Source organism: Salmo salar, chromosome ssa09, assembly GCF_905237065.1.
Source record: "Salmo salar chromosome ssa09, Ssal_v3.1, whole genome shotgun sequence".
NCBI lineage: Eukaryota > Metazoa > Chordata > Actinopteri > Salmoniformes > Salmonidae > Salmo > Salmo salar.
This window is the reverse complement of record NC_059450.1, coordinates 84,010,665-84,026,212: the sequence shown is the minus strand read 5'-3', so window position 1 is coordinate 84,026,212 and position 15,548 is coordinate 84,010,665. Positions and strand designations below refer to the sequence as shown.

The window sequence follows — 15,548 nt, the reverse complement described above, 5'->3', positions numbered from 1 at the left end:
GGAGGCCCTTAATGCCTGGACACACAACCTCACTCTCTACCCTACTTTCTTTTGCTTTCCCTCTCCTCTCTTTCTCTCTCTCTATCCTCTCTCCCTCAGCCTCCTCTCTCAGCCTCTTTTCTCTCTCCCTCCTCTCTCAGCATCTTCGCTCCCTCCTCTCTCAGCCTCTTCTCTCTCTCAGCCTCTTCTCTCTCTCTGTCTCTTCTCTCTCTCTGTCTCTTCTCTCTCTCTGTCTCTTCTCTCTCTCTCTCTCTCTCTCTCTCTCTCTCTCTCTCTCTCTCTCTCTGCCTCTTTTCTCTCTCTCTCTGCCTCTTCTCTTCTCTCTCTCTGCCTCTTTTCTCTCTCTCTCTGCCTCTTCTCTTCTCTCTCTCTGCCTCTTCTCTTCTCTCTCTCTCTGCCTCTTCTCTTCTCTCTCTCTCTCTCTCTCTCTCTCTCTCTGCCTCTTCTCTTCTCTCTCTCTCTCTCTCTCTCTCTCTCTGCCTCTTCTCTTCTCTCTCTCTCTCTCTCTCTCTCTCTCTGCCTCTTCTCTTCTCTCTGCCTCTTTCTCTCGCTCTGACTCTTCTCTCTCTCGCTCTGACTCTTCTCTCTCTCGCTCTGACTCTTCTCTCTCTCGCTCTGACTCTTCTCTCTCTCGCTCTGACTCTTCTCTCTCGCTCTGACTCTTCTCTCTCGCTCGCTCGCTCTCTCTGACTCTTCTCTCTCGCTCGCTCACTCTGACTCTTCTCGCTCGCTCTCTCTCTCTGACTATTCTCTCTCGCTCGCTCACTCTGACTCTTCTCGCTCGCTCTCTCGCTCGCTCTCTCTGACTCTTCTCTCTCGCTCGCTCTCTCTGACTCTTCTCTCTCGCTCGCTCTCTCTGACTCTTCTCTCTCGCTCGCTCTCTCTGACTCTTCTCTCTCGCTCGCTCTCTCTGACTCTTCTCTCTCGCTCGCTCTCTCTGACTCTGCTCGCTCGCTCTCTCTGACTCTGCTCGCTCGCTCTGACTCTTCTCGCTCGCTCGCTCTGACTCTTCTCGCTCGCTCGCTCTGACTCTTCTCGCTCGCTCGCTCTGACTCTTCTCGCTCGCTCTGACTCTTCTCGCTCGCTTTGACTCTTCTCGCTCGCTCTGACTTCTCGCTCGCTCTCTCTGACTCTTCTCGCTCGCTCGCTCTCTCTGACTCTTCTCGCTCGCTCTGACTCTTCTCGCTCGCTCTGACTCTTCTCGCTCGCTCTGACTCTTCTCGCTCGCTCTGACTCTTCTCGCTCGCTCGCTCGCTCTGACTCTTCTCGCTCGCTCGCTCTGACTCTTCTCGCTCGCTCTGACTCTTCTCGCTCGCTCGCTCGCTCTGACTCTTCTCGCTCGCTCTGACTCTTCTCGCTCGCTCGCTCTGACTCTTCTCGCTCGCTCGCTCGCTCGCTCTGACTCTTCTCGCTCGCTCTGACTCTTCTCGCTCGCTCGCTCTCTCTGACTCTTCTCGCTCGCTCGCTCTCTCTCGCTCTTCTCGCTCGCTCTCTCTCGCTCTTCTCGCTCTCGCTCTTCTCGCTCTCGCTCTTCTCGCTCTCGCTCTCTCTCGCTCTCTGACTCTTCGCTCTCTCTCGCTCTCTGACTCTTCGCTCTCTGACTCTTTGCTCTCTCTCGCTCTCTCTCGCTCTCTGACTCTTGCTCTCTCTCGCTCTCTCTCGCTCTCTGACTCTTCGCTCTCTCTCGCTCTCTCTCTCTGACTCTTCTCTCTCCCTCCCTCCCAGCCCCTTTCCATCTCCTTCTCTCCCTCTCCTTTGGTCTGAAAGAAAGAGAAGCAAAGCTAGTTCAAATCAAAATCATCTCCATTCAGTAAATATGCACAGATCTTAAGTAACAGAGGTCTTATGTGGAGTTACTGGGTCCTTCAGTCAACTTGGTAGAGATCAGAGTCTTATGCAACAAGAACGCATTGTATTTCCAATCAAAATACTTTATCAGATTTTAAAGCTATTAAGGAATTCAATATTTACAATATTCTCAACCTTATGAAAGTGGGGAAAAGACCCATTGCTGACGACGATTTTCAGAGTTTCATGCTTGTGAGTTTAAAAATAATCTGTGACAGACTCTGTAAAATGTGTCATAGTGAAATGAAGGGTTAAATATCTAGAGATAGTCAGGCTGTCCTTTTTGTTTGAGGACCAAAAGTGGTAGTTTGTTGTAGTCCCTCCTCGTGTCCCGCCGCTGGGCTCCCTGCGTCAGCGGCACTTGCAGGACTTGACCACCATGTTGGAGAGCTGCTCTACCTTGGGCGTTCGGCCCATGAAGTAAACGATGGTCAGAGGCTCCAGGTCCTGAGGTACGCAGCACGGAGATGCCGACGCCTCAGGGTTCAGTTTGTTATACAGCGGCAGGATCTGTGTGTGAGGGCAAGTGAAAGTACCACATGAAATATCACATAAAAAAAACAAATGCAAGTACTGAAAACACTACTTAAAGGAATAGCTTAAACAAATGAGTGGTTTCCTTTCCATTGTATGCTGTAGCGTTAAGATTTCCCTTCACTGGAACTAAGGGGCCTAGCCCGAACCATGAAAAACTCCTGGCATCCACCAAACCCAGATTTGTCCGTTTGACTGCCAGATGGTGAAGCCATCACTCCAGAGAACGCGTTTCCACTGCTCCAGAGTCTAATGGCGGGGAGCTTTACACCACTCCAGCCTACGCTTGGCACTGCGCATGCTGATCTTAGGCTTGTGTGTAGCTGCTCGGCCATGGAAACCCATTTCATGAAGCTCCCTATGAACAGATCTTATGCTGACGTTGCTTTCAGAGGCAGTTTTGAACTCGGTAGTGAGTGTTGCAACCGAGGACAGATGATTTTTATGCACTTCAGCAGTCCCGTTCTGTGAGCTTGTGTGGCCTACACTTCGCAGGTGAGTCGTTGTTGCTCCTAGACGTTTCCACTTCATAATAACAGCACTTACAGTTGACCAGGGCAGCTCTAGCAGGGCAAAATTCTGATGAACTGACTTGTTGGAAAGCTGGCATCCTATGACGGTGCCACGTTGAGCTCTTCAGTAAGGCCATTCTACTGCAAATGTTTGTCTATGGAGATTGCATGGCTGTGTGCTCGATTTTATACACCTGTCAGCAACAGGTGTGGCTCAAATAGCCGAATCCACTCATTTGAAGGGGTGTCCACATACTTGTGTGTGTATATAGTGTATATAACTTGAAAAATACAGCCAGTATGATGCTGTGTTTTGCATCATACCAGCTGTATTTCTGTATTCTGAAAGTTATAAATCTTAAATTTGATTTCTGACATGCAAAACACTTTGGGACTATATCAACAATGGACTAATGAAACAAATACCAACATGTTTTTTATGGTGGAGTTTTCCTTTAACCATACTGTGAGTGTGTGGTAATAAAGCCATAAGACCTGACTGTGACAGAGGTGATAGAACATTTATGCCACTGTAGTGGTTGGGGGTTAACTAACCATGTTGTAGTGGTTGGGGGTTAACTAATCATGTTGTAGTGGTTGGGGGTTTACTAACCATGTTGTAGTGGTTGGGGGTTAACTAACCATGTTGTAGTGGTTGGGGGTTAACTAGCCATGTTGTAGTGGTTGGGGGTTAACTAGCCATGTTGTAGTGGTTGGGGGATAACTAACCATGTTGTAGTGGTTGGGGGATAACTAACCATGTTGTAGTGGTTGGGGGTTAACTCAAATTTCAAATTTATTTTTATATAGCCCTTCGTACATCAGCTGATATTCTCAAAGTGCTGTACAGAAACCCAGCCTAAAACCCCAAACAGCAAGCAAAGCATGTGAAAGAAGCACGGTGGCTAGGAAAAACTCCCTAGGAAAAACTCCCTAGAAAGGCCAAAAACCTAGGAAGAAACCTAGAGAGGAACCAGGCTATGAGGGGTGGCCAGTCCTCTTCTGGCTGTGCAGGGTGGATATTATAACAGAACATGGTCAAAATGTTAAAATGTTAAAATGTTCATAAATGACCAGCATGGTCAAATAATAATAATCATAGTAGTTGTCGAGGGTGCAACAAGCACGTCCGGTGAACAGGTCAGGGTTCCATAGCCGCAGGCAGAACAGTTGAAACTGGAGCAGCAGCACGGCCAGGTGGACTGGGGACAGCAAGGAGTCATTAACTAACCATGTTGTAGTGGTTGGGGGTTAACTAACCATGTTGTGGTGGTTAACTAACCATGTTGTAGTGGTTGGGGGTTAACTAACCATTTTGTAGTGGTTGGGGGTTAACTAACCATTTTGTAGTGGTTGGGGGATAACTAACCATGTTGTAGTGGTTGGTTGATAACTAGCCATGTTGTAGTGGTTGGGGGATAACTAGCCATGTTGTAGTGGTTAACTAACCATGTTGTAGTGGTTGGTTGATAACTAGCCATGTTGTAGTGGTTGGGGGTTAACTAGCCATGTTGTAGTGGTTAACTAACCATGTTGTAGTGGTTGGGGGATAACTAGCCATGTTGTAGTGGTTGGGTGTTAACTAACCATGTTGTAGTGGTTGGGGGTTAACTAACCATGTTGTAGTGGTTGGGGGTTAACTAACCATGTTGTAGTGGTTGGGGGTTAACTAACCATGTTGTAGTGGTTGGGGGTTAACTAACCATGTTGTAGTGGTTCGGGGATAACTAACCATGTTCTAGTGGTTGGGGGATAACTAACCATGTTGTAGTGGTTGGGGGATAACTAACCATGTTGTAGTGGTTGGGGGATAACTAACCATGTTGTAGTGGTTGGGGGATAACTAACCATGTTGTAGTGGTTGGGGGATAACTAACCATGTTGTAGTGGTTGGGGGATAACTAACCATGTTGTAGTGGTTGGGGGATAACTAACCATGTTGTAGTGGTTGGGGGATAACTAACCATGTTGTAGTGGTTGGGCGATAACTAGCCATGTTGTAGTGGTTGGGGGTTAACTAGCCATGTTGTAGTGGTTGGGGGTTAACTAACCATTTTGTAGTGGTTGGGGGTTAACTAACCATGTTGTAGTGGTTGGGGGTTAACTAACCATGTTGTAGTGGTTGGGGGTTAACTAACCATGTTGTAGTGGTTGGGGGTTAACTAACCATGTTGTAGTGGTTGGGGGTTAACTAACCATGTTGTAGTGGTTCGGGGATAACTAACCATGTTGTAGTGGTTCGGGGATAACTAACCATGTTGTAGTGGTTGGGGGATAACTAACCATGTTGTAGTGGTTGGGGGATAACTAACCATGTTGTAGTGGTTGGGGGATAACTAACCATGTTGTAGTGGTTGGGGGATAACTAACCATGTTGTAGTGGTTGGGGGATAACTAACCATGTTGTAGTGGTTGGGGATAACTAACCATGTTGTAGTGGTTGGGGGATAACTAACCATGTTGTAGTGGTTGGGGGATAACTAACCATGTTGTAGTGGTTGGGGGATAACTAACCATGTTGTAGTGGTTGGGCGATAACTAGCCATGTTGTAGTGGTTGGGGGTTAACTAGCCATGTTGTAGTGGTTGGGGGTTAACTAACCATGTTGTAGTTGTTGGGGGATAACTAACCATGTTGTAGTCGTTGGGGGATAACTAACCATGTTGTAGTGGTTAACTAACCATGTTGTAGTGGTTGGGGGGTTAACTAACCATGTTGTAGTGGTTGGGGGTTAACTAACCATGTTGTAGTGGCTGTCAGCGCTCCAGACGTATGGGCAGCTGCCAGAGCAGAAATTGGCCTTGTAGCCCTTCGGCTCGTGGATCCACTTCCAGTTCAGGTCCCGGCGGAAGTCGATGTAGAGCGATCGCAGACAGCAGTCCACGTCGGAGTTCCTAAAACGGGTAGGAGACATGGAGAGAAAACACTCTCTCATTCTGATCCACACAGGCACTTTATCAGTTTCAGAACTATAAGCCTCCGATAGATTGCAACATTATTGATGATTGTAATATTGTTATGAACAAATGTGTAGTAATTCTGTATATCAAAGACCAAACTAAAGAGAAACCTCTAAGTATCTTGTATGGTTGTAGACAACATTACGTTTTTGACATCTGGATCTGAGGTGCTTACCCTACCTGGAGCAGGTGGTGGTGTCTGCGGTGGCCCTCTTTTTGCGGCTCTTCTTGCCTGGGTTGTCGACCCTGTAACTGGGCAGCAAGGTGAGGATGAGGTGGGGGGTCTTGGTACTAAAATCTACCTGGCCCTTAGCCAGCCCTGACCCTGGCCTCCGCAACTGCTGCTGAAGCAGCTCATCATCCAGACCTGAGGAAGAGAGGGAGTAGGACATGGAGAAGGGACAGGGAAGGGAGAAGAAGTGGGGGGAGAGGAGGAGGGAGAGAGAAGTGTTTTTTGCAGTGCATGGGAAAATTGATCTCATGGAGACAAAAAACAGAAACATTTGTCAGCCAGAATGCTGTGTCATGACGTTGCCCTGTTGCCCTGTTGGGTGATGTTTATGATCCCCCATAAATCCCTTTTCCCCCCTTTTCTCTCCATTCTACAGAATGGACTCTTGGAAAGCCCTTTGTTAACATAGAGAGAGTATGGTAACATCAAAAGGTTGGGGAATGGAACAATATTTCCCTTTCTCAACCAGCTGAAAGTGTCTGTTTGTACTTAAAGAATATGATGTCAGATCAGTTGGTGTCTGGGACATTATATCTGATGACAGGACGACATAAATTGTATCTTGGAAAGTCTACACATTCTAGTTATCAGATTCACATGGAAGTGTTGTGCAATTTAAATGTTTAAATATGAAACTATTTGTGAAAAGTTAATGTAATTTTAGCTTCTAAATGAAATAATTGTTTTCATAAGTAAGCTATGCTCACTCAGTGGCCACGCCCAAGTGAACAGACATTGGTTGAGAACTATGAAACACACCCTTCTCTCCCTGTCACGTCATGGCCAGTATAAGGGTTAATTGTTATTGTAGTTTGGTCAGGACGTGGCAGAGGGTATTTGTTTTATGTGGTTCAGGGTGGTGTGTTAGTTAGGAGGGCGTTTGATTTATTATTTCCGGGTTTTGAGTTATGGTCTATGTTTATGTATTTCTATGTGTAGTCTAGTGAGTGTGTTTCTATGTTGAGTTAATTGGGGTGGACTTCCAATTGAAGGCAGCTGTTTGGTGTTGCCTTTGATTGGAAGTCCTATATTAGTTGGGTGTGTTTGTCTTGTATTTGTGGGAGATTGTTTTTGCATTGCGTGTTTTTGTGAGCCTGCAAAACTGTCATTTGTCGTGCTTATTGTTTTCTTGTTTTTTTTCGTGTTCAACGTTCGTTAATAAATTAAGAAAATGAACACCAACTCTGCTGCATATTGGTCCACCTTTTCAGACGACGATTTCGCTATATCGTCCTCCGACGAAGAAAGCCGTGACACTCCCCCAATACAAAAGCCCGTTGACAGAAGTCAACTCCGTTCCCGATGACGTGAGGACTGGTGTCCATACGTTTAAAAGGACTCATTTCAACTACAACCTGATGAAATGAACATTTAGTTCCAGAAATGTTAGGACTGCTGTTACATCTAGGCCATGTGCTGTTATAATCTCCACCCGGCACAGCCAGAAGAGGACTGGCCACCCCTCATAGCCTGGTTCCTCTCTAGGTTTCTTCCTAGGTTTTGGCCTTTCTAGGGAGTTTTTCCTAGCCACCGTGCTTCTACACCTGCAATGCTTGCTGTTTGGGGTTTTAGGCTGGGTTTCTGTACAGCACTTTGAGATATCAGCTGATGTAAAAAGGGCTATATAAATACATTTGATTTGATTTGCTGTCCAAACGTTTAAAAGGGTGAATTTCAACGTGGAGGTGATGATCACCATGCCGGAATGGTGAATGTCAACGTGGAGGTCATGATCACCATGCTGGAATGGTGAATTTCAACGTGGAGGTCATGATCACCATGCTGGAATGGTGAATTTCAACGTGGAGGTGATGATCACCACGCTGGAATGGTGAATTTCAACGTGGAGGTCATGATCACCACGCTGGAATGGTGAATTTCAACGTGGAGGTCATGATCACCATGCTGGAATGGTGAATTTCGACCAGACCAGCCAGAATACAGCGCGAGCTGATCATGGCAACTTGGTATGAACTTTGAACGATTATTCACTAAAGAAGAAGTGAAACCTAGACGTCGAGTTATCAACATCAGCTGTAAACGCACGTGGCCTAGGAAAGGACAGATAATCTCAGAAGAATGACAGGGTACTTTAATGTATTCGCTCTACAACACTACGACCAGAAAGATTCTTCAAAGGACAATGGCAATCACTGCTGGGTAAACCAGTCTTCCATCTTTGACCCATCTATCGAAGTGCAGCTTAGAGTAAATATACAGTTGAAGTCGGAAGTGTACATGAACCTTAGCCAAATACATTAAAACTCAGTTTTTCACAATTCCTGACATTTAATCCTGGTAAAAATTCCCTGTCTTAGATCAGTTAGGATCACCACTTTATTTTAAGAATATGAAATGTCAGAATAATAGTAGAGAATTATTTATTTCAGCTTTTATTTCTTTAATCACATTCCCAGTGGGTCAGAAGTTTACATGCTACCAAATACTAATTGAGTGTATTGCCTTTAAATTGTCTAACTTGGGTCAAACATTTTGGGTAGCCTTCCACATGCTACCCACAATAAGTTGGGTGAATTTTGGCCCATTCCTACTGACAGAGCTGGTGTAACTGATTGTGCAAAGTAATTGGTAACTTGGTAAACAATTTTTCAGTCGAGCTCTCCAACCACTGAGAAGGGAGAATTATTTATTTAAATATCAGGTTTGTAGGCCTCCTTGCTCGCACACGCTTTTTCAGTTCTGCCAACACATTTTCTATGGGCCTGAGGTTAGGGTTTTGTGATGGCCACTCCAATACCTTGACTTTGCTTCAATATATCCACATAATTTTCCTCCCTCATGATGCCATCTTGTTTAAGAAGTGCACCAGAACCTCTTGCAGCAAAGCACCCCCACAACATGATGCTGCCACCCCTGTGCTTCACGGTTGGGATGGTGTTCTTCGGCTTGCAAGCCTCCCCCTTTTTTCCTCCAAACATAACGATGGTCATTATGGCCAAACAGTTCTATTTTTGTTTCATCAGACCAGAGGACATTTCTCCAAAAAGTACGATCTTTGACCTCATGTGCAGTTGCAAACCATGGTCTGGCTTTTTTATGGCAGTTTGGGAGCAGTGGCTTCTTCCTTGCTGAGTGGCCTTTCAGGTTATGTCGATATAGGACTTGTTTTACTGTGGATATAGATACTTTTGTACCTGTTTCCTCCAGCATCTTCACAAGGTCATTTGCTGTTGTTCTGGGATTGATTTGCACTTTTCGCACCAAAGTACGTTCATCGCTAGGAGACAGAACGTGTGTCCTTCCTGAGCTGTATGATGGCTGTGTGATCCCATGGTGTTTATACTTGCGTACTATTGTTTGTACAGATAAACGTGGTACCTTCAGGTGTTTGGAAATTGCTCCCAAGGATGAACTAGACTTGAGGTCTACAATTTTTTTCTGAGGTATTGGCTGATTTTCTTTTGATTTTCCCATGATGTCAAGCAAAGAGGCACTGAGTTTGAAGGCAGGCCTTGAAATACATCCACAGGTCCAGGTCCAATTGACTCAAATTATGTTAATAAGCCTATCAGAAGCTTCTAAAGCCATGACATCATTTTCTGGAATTTTCCAAGCTGTTTAAAGGCACAGTCAACTTAGTGTATGTAAACTTCTGACCCACTGGAATTGTGATACAGTGAAATAATCTGTCTATAAACAATTGTTGGAAAAATGACTTGTGTTAAGCACAAAGTAGATGTCCTAACCGACTTGCCAAAACTATAGTTTGCTAACAAGAAATATTTGGAGTGGTTGAAAAACGAGTTTTAATGATTCCAACCTAAGTGTATGTAAACTTCCGACTTCAACTGTATATATCTTGCATTTTTCTTTTCCGAATGGGTGGCTATTAGAATGCATAAGACTGTATTTACTGTAGCATACCGTCTCAAGGTTTGATAGATTCAATCCCTTTGTCCCTCAGTTTTCCCGCTCTTTCATTCAAACCCAACCCCCATATCTGGTTAGTCCACTAGGGGCTTTTCATGACATGATTAGTAATTGACGCATGTATGTATGTATGTCTGTATGTATATGTCATTCTGTGTGAATATTTAGTAAATAAATAAAGCCAAATTGTGTATTGCTGATTCAACTTATTAGCTAGGGTTCGTGCAGATAACCAAGTACCTACGACAATCAGAATGAGATCGATCGAGGTGACGATTAATAATTGACTGCTATTGAGAGTGGATTCGGGAGATAACCGCTCTATTTAAATGAATGCTTCCGTGGTGCCCCAGGTTATTAACGGTTTAATTGTTGCATGGTATAATTCAATCACGTAATCAAATTAAGTTAGGTAATCGATTTGATAAAATAGCATGTCATATAATTTAATCATAGTCAGAGACACGACAGCTGTGTGAGTTGAGAAGTTCAATCATTAATTAAAAGAGCCATGTGTCTGTTACATAACATTAACAGGTTCTACAACAAGCAGACCAGCGAAGCGCGCCTCCAGCTCCTCGCTCTTATTGAACACGATGCTGTTGGTGGAGGGAACGAAGGTGCAGCACGGACAGTGAACACCCAGCTTCAAACCCAGGTTCCTCTCTGAAAGAGTGATACGGAGGATGAGATGACGGAGTAGGGGTAGAGAGATGGTGAGAGGAGAAAACAGATACAGTATTAACCTCTAAATCATGTGTAGAGCAAAATCTGAAACATTCATCCAAGTTACACCTCAAATGTTAAGTTTGACACCTTGAATGTTGTTAAGTAGATAAAGGGTTATAGAGCCGTGTGATTGGCTTGTCAACTTACCTCTATGAGCCAGCCAGTCCGTCACAGTGTCTGTGACATCCACCGAGAGCCACGCCCCCTTGGTCCGTGGGCGAACCGTTCTGGAGTTGATGTATCTCTGCGAGGGACCTGTTGCCTCTTCTGGTTTTATCACCTGTCAGAGACAGAGGGAGAACCGGAGAGACGCATCAGTTCACAACTCCAGCAAACTGTGATACCAGTGAAGTTCTGAGATGTTGTAACAACAAATTGATTGATTCTGACATGGGTTCATGAAGTATGATGTTGTAACCCTTTGTACAGGAAAGTAATATTGTAATACCTGGTACAGGTAATGTAATAGTGTAATATGATATACCATACAGTATCGGTGAGTGGGTTAAATCACTGGGGAAGCCAATCCAGAAAAAAAGGCCATATTACAACCTATGTGTTCTGACAATTGTGTTGTTTGCTCTATTTGCTTCATTTGCCTTGAAACCGTGATATATACAGTGCATTCGGAAAGTATTCAGACCCCTTGACTTTTTCCACATTTTGTTAGGTCACAACCTTATTCTAAAATTGATTAAATCATTTCCCCCCCTCATCTACACACAATAACCCATAATGAGAAAGTAAAAACAGTTTAGAAAATTTTGCACATTTATTACAACCCCCCCCCCCCCGAAATAACACATGTACATAAGTATTCAGACCGGGGCTCTGGCTGGGCCACTCAAGGACTTTCAGAAACTTGTCCCAAAGCCACTCCTACGTTGTCTTGGCTGTGTGCTTAGGATCGTTGTCCTGTTGGAAGGTGAACCTTCGCACCAGTCGGAGGTCCAGAGCGCTCTGGATCAGGTTTTCATCAAGGATCTCTCTGTACTTTTCTCCGTTCATCTTTCCCTCGATTCTGACTAGTCTTCCAGTCCCTGCTGCTGAAAAACATCCCCACCGCATGATTCTACCACAACCGCTTGGCATTCAGGCCAAATAGTTCAATCTTGGTTTCATCAGACCAGAGAATCTTGTTTCTCATGGTCTGAGATTCTTTAGGGGCCTTTTGGCAAACTCCAGGTGGGCTGTCATGTGCCTTTTACTGAGTGGCTTCCGCCTGGACACTCTACCATAAAGGCCTGATTAATGGAGTGCTGCATAGATGGTTGTCCTTCTGGAAGGTTCATCTCCACAGAGAAGCTCTGTCAGAGTGACCATTTGGTTCTTGGTCACCTCCCTGACCAAGGCCCTTCTCCCCCGATTGCTCAGTTTGGCTGGGGTGACCAGCTCTAGGAAGAGTCTTGGTGATTCCAAACTTCTTTCATGTAAGAATGATGGCGGCCACTGTGTTCTTGGGGACCTTCAATGCTGCAGACATTTTTTGGTACCCTTCCCCAAATCTGTGCCTCGACACAATCCTGTCTCGGAGCTCTACAGAAAATTCCTTCGACCTCATGGCTTGGTTTTTGCTCTGACATGCACTGTCAACTTATATAGACAGGTGTGTGCCTTTCCAAATCATGTCCAATCAATTGAATTTACCACAGGTGGACTCCAAGTTGTAGAAACATCTCAAGGATGATCAATAGAAACAGGATGCACCAGAGCTCACTTTCGAGTCTCATATCAAAGGGTCTGAATACTTACGTAAATAAGATATTTAATAAATTAGAAAACATTTCTAAAAAGCTTTTATTTGCTTTGTCATTATGGGGTATTGTGTGTAGATTGAGGATTTTCTTTTATTTAAGACATTTTAGAACAAGGCTGTAATATAACAAAATGTGGAAAAAGTCATGGGGTCTGAATACTTTCCGAATGCACTGGCACCCCCTGTATATAGCCTCGTTATTGTTGTGTACATTTCTTGTTACTTTTGAATTGATTCAATTTTTTTTACTTGACTTTATTTAGTAAATATTTTATTTCTTGAACTCCACTGTTGGTTAAGGACTTGCAAGTAAGCATTTCACCTGTTGTATTCGGGACATGTGACAAATACACTTATGTTACTTGACTTGTTACCAGTACCCCCTGTCTATAGCCTCGTTATTGTATTACCTTACTTTTTTAAATATCTTTTTAGTTGTCATTGTATTAGACTAAGCATAGGTGATTAGATGATGTTGATGTTGAAATGGTGCTGGAATAGTGGAGGCAGCTCCTGTTTTCTTTGTGACTTGCTGTAACTCTCTGTGGTTCTAAATCAGTAGTTGTTTAGTAGTCCGAAAATGTCAAACATTACCTTGCTTGACCATGCTGTAGGCCATGTAACTGTGACATTTTTTCTGCCACTGTCTTCTTATTGTCTCGGCCTTAGGCCTACAGCATGGTCAAGCAAGGTAATGTTTGACATTTTCGGACTACTAAACAACTACTGATTTACCGACAACGGCCCATCAGCCCATCAGGAAGTCCAGGATCCAGTTGCAGAGTGAGGTGTTTAGACCCAGGGTCTTTAGCTTAGTGATGAGCTTTCCTCATGAGCTTTAGCTTAGTGATGAGGTTTCCCTTTGTAATCCGTAGTAGTTTGCAAGCCCTGCCACATCCGATGGGCTTCAGAGCCGGTGTAGTAGGCCAGTACGGATAATTAAATATAAACCACAAATCCATATGTCCATAGGTGGCTAATTTAGGAAAGGGCTGGACAACACAAAGAGATGCAACAATTCAAGTTTTTTTTTGTCAATAATGATGTTTGGCTTCTAATTTTATTAGTCTGAAGCCAAATCCAAACTGGCTTCCCTTGACACTTTTTTTTTGTGCGCCATGACCATTCACAGCTGAGCTCACTCAGTTTAGCTCAACGCTGATTGGTTATCATTTAATATTTTTGATCAAGGGAGATTAAATGCTAGCTGGCTTCCCTTGCATTCAATGCTACTAGCGGAAACAAAGTCATACTCCTTTGGACCAGACAGCATCAGATGCTTTCTCCGATGAGAAACATTCAGCCTTTTGCAAATTGAAGGACATTTATGAAACAGAGACAAAAGATACATTTAATGCTTTTTTTCTTTGTCAATATTTTGGGGAAGCCTGGCTTCCATGAATACACCCCACTGATCCTGTACCTGATAGATCTCTACTCTCTGCTCTGAGGTGCGGGCCTGGGGGTTTGGTGTCCTGTAGATTCTGAACTCAGCTTTGACCAGGGTGCTGGAGTTCCTGTCCACACCACTCACATCGAACCCCACCACTCTGTAATATGGGCTGGGGACTGGAGGGTTCACTGCATCTACAAGAGTGGAGAGGCGTATCAATAAAGTTGCAACATATACTAAATAATGACACACACACAGTTACGACAGTAATAGAGGTATCTGGAGACCTTAACGCATGCATAACAGTAATGTATAAACATTCCATTCAATTATGTTGATATTAAGACTCCACTCACTTGTGTCCGTGCGCTGCCTAAGCATGTCTATGCGCTGAACCTCCTTTGCGTAATAATCCTCCTCGCTGCTCTCTCGGTCGCACGCGGAATCGGACTGACGCGCACGCTCCTTCAACAGCTCTCTGGTGCTGTTGTAGAGTAGCATTACCTCAGCGGGTACGGCCTCGGGCTGTGGGCTAGGTGCGGGGGGCTCGGGTGGGCTCCGGTAGCGGAGCTTGCTGAGGATCTGCCCGCGGACGGCCTCGATGCGCTTGGATTTCTGATCATCCAGGCTGAATGACTGGCAGGTGGAGAGCCCCTCGGCGGACACCGCCAGCCGGAGCAGCAGCAGGGCGAGGTGGGTAAGCCACATAGTCCGGTGGTCAGATGGATGAAGGGGGTCACTCGGCTCCATATGAAATCTTTAGGAATCTTTCAGTCTGTGTGGTGTCCGGTGCAGTCCAATACGCAATGAGGACCTGTTACTCTGCTATCCTGGCGACCGTCTATCAACCCCAGAAATACACTTTTAAAGAAAATGTCCAACGTTTGTAAAAATAATAGCCAAATAATAGTATAAAAGAAATGCAGCTAGAATAGAGAAGCTATGGCGTATTAGCATAAAGTTGGTTACAATTATTTCAAAAGTGTTTATTTAATCATTTTCTCCGAGAGCCATTTCTGAGCATATAGAAAATAATGACTGTCCATACGTGTTCCTTAAAGTCTAAGAACTGAATGCTATAGAGATTCCTGATACAATTTTGAGAACATTTTGAGATGGAAACCAAGCAGCATGGTTGGCTACTCAAATTCTCACACTACATAAAAGTTCTACTATAATAAAATCCTCTATGAAAGAGGTATTTGCATTCCCGATAGACAACTCCTCCAGAAAAGTGTAAATATATTATAGAGTTTAAGGTAAGCTTTGGTACAATCCCATCCTTAGAAAATGAATCCTCCTCTTGATTCTTTTTATACAGATATCAGAGGGAAAAACGTTCCACTATAGCGAAAAGGTCTGATGCCACTCTTTCATTCCTTGGCAATAAAAATATTATCCAGAGCTGTGGGACACTAACTTCAGTGTGCAATGCAATGTGTGTGTGTGTGAGAAACAGAGGGAGAGAGAGGTCGCATGTGAGAGCTAGTGGGTGGGGTGCCACCAAAGTGATGGGTGTGTGTTATTAGACATCTCCCTCATCAATTCAGCACACACATGTACACACACAGGAAGAAATATTTCTGGAGATTCTCCCCACCACAAAAATGTTTGCACAGGCCTCCCTTCTATCCCCAGGTAAGTATCCTGTTCAAACATATCAAACCACCGTTTCATACCCAGTCACTATTGA

General features: G+C 44.4%; 1 protein-coding gene across 1 annotated transcript; it reads right to left on the bottom strand.

Moving 5' to 3' along the window:
* Window positions 1-1,913: 1,913 nt before the first annotated feature.
* On the bottom strand, window positions 1,914-15,286 carry LOC106612106 (transforming growth factor beta-2 proprotein). The gene is made up of 7 exons (XM_014212963.2): window positions 14,212-15,286; window positions 13,886-14,049; window positions 10,854-10,986; window positions 10,533-10,643; window positions 6,035-6,221; window positions 5,635-5,788; window positions 1,914-2,358 (listed from the first exon to the last, which is right to left on the bottom strand). Exons 1-7 carry the CDS (start codon window positions 14,603-14,605, stop codon window positions 2,200-2,202), a joined length of 1,302 nt encoding a protein of 433 aa, XP_014068438.1. The 5' UTR covers window positions 14,606-15,286; the 3' UTR covers window positions 1,914-2,199.
* Between the last annotated feature and the right edge of the window lie 262 nt (window positions 15,287-15,548).